The 4,044-nt window shown below is 43.5% G+C and overlaps 1 protein-coding gene across 1 annotated transcript; it reads right to left on the bottom strand.

The window, feature by feature from the left end:
- Positions 1-1,388: 1,388 nt before the first annotated feature.
- Positions 1,389-3,504, bottom strand: WFDC11 (WAP four-disulfide core domain 11). Its single transcript, XM_040248909.1, has 3 exons — positions 3,404-3,504; positions 1,955-2,096; positions 1,389-1,427 (listed from the first exon to the last, which is right to left on the bottom strand). The coding sequence occupies exons 1-3, from the start codon at positions 3,502-3,504 to the stop codon at positions 1,389-1,391; spliced, it is 282 nt and encodes a 93-aa protein (XP_040104843.1).
- Positions 3,505-4,044: the final 540 nt, after the last annotated feature.

Here is a 4,044-nt window from a genome sequence, read left to right as displayed (position 1 = left end):
CCTGCTTATTTAACTCTATGCAGAGTACATCATGAGAAACGCTGGGCTGGAAGAAACACAAGCTGGAATCAAGATTTCTGGGAGAAATATCAATAACCTCAGATATGCAGATGACACCACTCTTATGGCAGAAAGTGAAGAGGAACTAAAAAACCTCTTGATGAAAGTGAAAGTGGAGAGTTAAAAAGTTGACTTAAAGCTCAACATTCAGAAAACGAAGATCATGGCATCCGGTCCCATCACTTCATGGGAAATAGATGGGGAAACAGTGGAAACAGTGGCAAACTTTATTTTTTTAGGCTCCAAAATCACTGCAGATGGTGACTGCAGCCATGAAATTAAAAGACACTTACTGCTTGGAAGAAAAGTTATGACCAACCTAGATAGCATATTGAAAAGCAAAGACATTACTTTGCCGACTAAGGTCTGTCTAGTCAAGGCTATGGTTTTTCCTGTGGTCATGTATGGATGTGAGAGTTGGACTGTGAAGAAAGCTGAGCACCGAAGAATTGATGCTTTTGAACTGTGGTGTTGGAGAAGGCTTGAGAGTCCCTTGGACTGCAAGGAGATTCAACCAGTCCATTCTGAAGGAGATCAGTCCTGGGTGTTCTTTGGAAGGAATGATGCTAAAGCTGAAACTCCAGTACTTTCGCCACCTCATGCGAAGAATTGACTCATTGGAAAAGACTTTGATGCTGGGAAGGATTGGGGGCAGGAAGAGAAGGGGATGACAGAGGATGAGATGGCTGGATGGCATCACGGACTCGATGGACGTGAGTCTGAGTGAACTCCGGGAGTTGGTGATGGACAGGGAGGCCTGGCGTGCTGCGATTCATGGGATCGCAAAGAGTTGGACACGACTGAGCAACTGAACTGAACTGAAGTGAACTGAACCCATGCCCTGTGAAAAACAAATTCACCAGAGACCTGCTCTCTGAAAAACGGAAAGAAAGGACTGCTTGCCAGTTACCCACATTAAAATGGCATGCGAGAAATAAACTTCTATTCTTGAAGTCCATGATTTAGCCTATTGCTGCTGCTGCTGCTAAGTCGCTTCAGTCGTGTCTGACTCTGTGCGGCCCCATAGACGGCAGCCCACCAGGCTCCCTTGTCCCTGGGATTCTCCAGGCAAGAACACTGGAGTGGGTTGCCATTTCCTTCTCCAAATGATTTAGCCTATTAGTTCTAAGGTAATCAAATAGGGAGGCAAGATTTGGAAGCAAAAGTTGGAAACTTATGTACACACTATAACAATAGAGGGGAGTGTAATATGGCATTCAAGGGTAGTGGAATAGAGTGGAAAAAAAGTCAAGGACCACTGCTGGCATATCAGTTTATTTGCCAAGGATTTACTCCTTCCCAGCCCTCAGTGAGGAATAACTGGTGTCTCAGTGGGAGGCTAGGGTTTTAGCTTCTTCAGTGATTAGCTGCAAGAGAAAAAGGTTAGATGCTTAGAGGCTCTGGAAATCTGGGAAGCAAGAATTCACTCCCAAGCTTAATATTATTCATCTTCACCAGACCTTGGAACAAGAATACTTCATGTAACAACAGGTATTGTCCACTTCTGATTTGGAGGAGGGGATGGTATTAGTTCACTGAATAGATGAAGGTAGAAATATGGGACCTGGGTAAGCTAAAATGGTTCATGGTAAAGTCTGATTATGGATGCCATGGCTAGGAATCTGGACTGAAAAACAGAAAAACACCAAACTGTTGAAATATAGAATGAAGACGTCACAGGCATTGATTATATATTGAAAGAAACAAGGTGCCCCAAGCTGGTATCTTGGTCTATTTGACAGTGAATTGGCTTCCAGGTTTAGCAGACATGGTCTTCTGCTACGTTTGTGCTTGGATTTGGGATACCTCAGCCCTCGGTTTAGGGATAACAGCATCTGAGAAGAAGGTGAGAATCCGTGATGACACACACCCAAGTGTGCATCTCCAAACTCACTGTATTTTCCCAGCAGATGTTTCCACAGTAGGTCCAGCAGCATGTGTGATTTATTTTTACACATCTAAAGTTTTTAGAACACCTGTTCTTACATTCTCGGATGGTTGGATCTCCCCAGCACTCCTGAAGGAACAAATCCCCCCTGAAAATGAGATGAGATGGTAAGACATTGGTGGGGCCATATAGACAAGTGTGGGAAGAGAAGTCATTCATAAGCTTAACAGCTTATGTTAAGCTAGAGGGGCCCCTCCTAGATCCTGGCCCCAAGTCCCCTCTAAAGTATCTATCTTCTAAGAAAAGTCCCCTTCCTTAGCTTCCTCATTGTATTTTCACTGACCCCATCGCATCTTCACTGACCCCATCGCATCTTCACTAAACTCTTAGACTTCTCTGCTCCCCACATCTTATAGTGTTGCAGACTTCTGGGTTGTCTTTCAGCATCCTAGAGATAGGACTCCATATACTCTCAGCATTCATTTGCCCTCCTATAAAAGTTACATCTTTATAATGGGAGATCTCATAGTCTGAGATAACCTCTACCCTTGTTATCACACCTATTTCATAGCATGGGAAACTAGACCAGGGAAAGTAAGGAATAGATTTGCCTCACTTTCTTCCCCTCCTTGCTGACCCTGCCTTTAATGTAACTCAGCCTCAGGACTTCTCTGGTGGTCCAGTGGTTAAGAATCCACCTTCCAATGCGGGGGACATGAGTTTGATCCCTAGTTGGAGAACTAAGATCCTACATGCTTCAGGGCAACTAAATTTGCATGCCACAACTAGAGAGAGAGAAAAAAGCATGCTATTAAAAAAAAATAAAGTTATTCAGCCTCTATCCAAATTCTTCTCTCTCTCATCTCATTTTCTTGGCCCCCTCCATTGATTTTATTTTCTCATCATATGGCCCCCAACATTGCTCCACTAAAAACCCATCTCATGTCTCTTTTCCATCTTTTTGCATTCTGAAATATCCTACCAATGGGTCAGCTTTAACTCAAGCAGTCTTCCATTGCATTGGACTTCTGAAATATCCTACCAGTAAATTAAGGGTATGTATCAAGAAATGCTATTTGGTAAACATCAACGTTCACACAGGACACAGAGCTTCTGGAAGAATGGGAAAATATGTAGCTCTGTACTGGTGCCCCCTCTCCTCCAAGATAGCCTGACACGGGAAAATATTATATCCTTATAATTTATGGAATGTATCTAAAAGCTGACAGATACTCATTGATACTTTTAAGGTTGGAAGAAGAAACATTGAAGGATCTCAGCTTGGGAATTTCTTGGACCTCTGTCTATAGAAAAGTATCTATACACAAATGCTCCAACAGGTGATCCAGGGAAGTGAGTCCTGGGTCAGATGTATGAGGCACGATACTTCTTCATTTGTCCAGAAATAAGTACAGCCCCGTCATGCCCTTTTGATCCTCAATCCAGCCTCATCACCTGTTGCTGTGTCTTTCCTTCACTCCTCCCAGCACAGACAGTAGTACCATACAGAGGAATATCATGAGGAGAGGTGTCCAGAACTTCATGATGTTGACCATATGTATATGTCTGAATAGGTGTTGTCAGGAGTTCTTTCCTTCGCAGTTGCTTCTAGAGATCAAAAGACACAAATAAAGAGAGCTGGAAAGCAAGAGGAAATTCTCATGGAATTCCTTTACACTCTGTCCTCTAATTATTCTTCCTTAACCTCCACCACCCAACCACAGGTACAAACCAATTCTGGATATTGACTTTGCTAAAAGATATCTCTCCATCTCAAGTTTCATGCCTTCTTTTTGCAGGAAAACCTTTTTTTTTTAATGTGCTATTTTCCCTTGATTAAAAAATAACTCAAGGGATTCCTGGTAGTCCAGTGGTTACGAATCTGCCGGCCAACACAGGGGACATGGGTTTGATTCCTGCTCCAGGAAGATCCCACATGCTGCAGGGCAATGAAGCCCACGTGCCACAACTACTGAGCCACCACTCCAGAGCTTGAGTGCCACAGCTGCTGAAGTCTATGTGCCTAGAGCAAGTGCTCCACAACAAGAGAAGCCACCACAATGAGAAGTCCAGACACCGCAACTAGAGAGAGCCAG

The sequence above is a fragment of the Oryx dammah genome, unplaced genomic scaffold (assembly GCF_014754425.2).
Source record: "Oryx dammah isolate SB20612 unplaced genomic scaffold, SCBI_Odam_1.1 HiC_scaffold_10, whole genome shotgun sequence".
Lineage (NCBI taxonomy): Eukaryota > Metazoa > Chordata > Mammalia > Artiodactyla > Bovidae > Oryx > Oryx dammah.
This window is presented reverse-complemented; position numbering and strand designations above follow the sequence as displayed.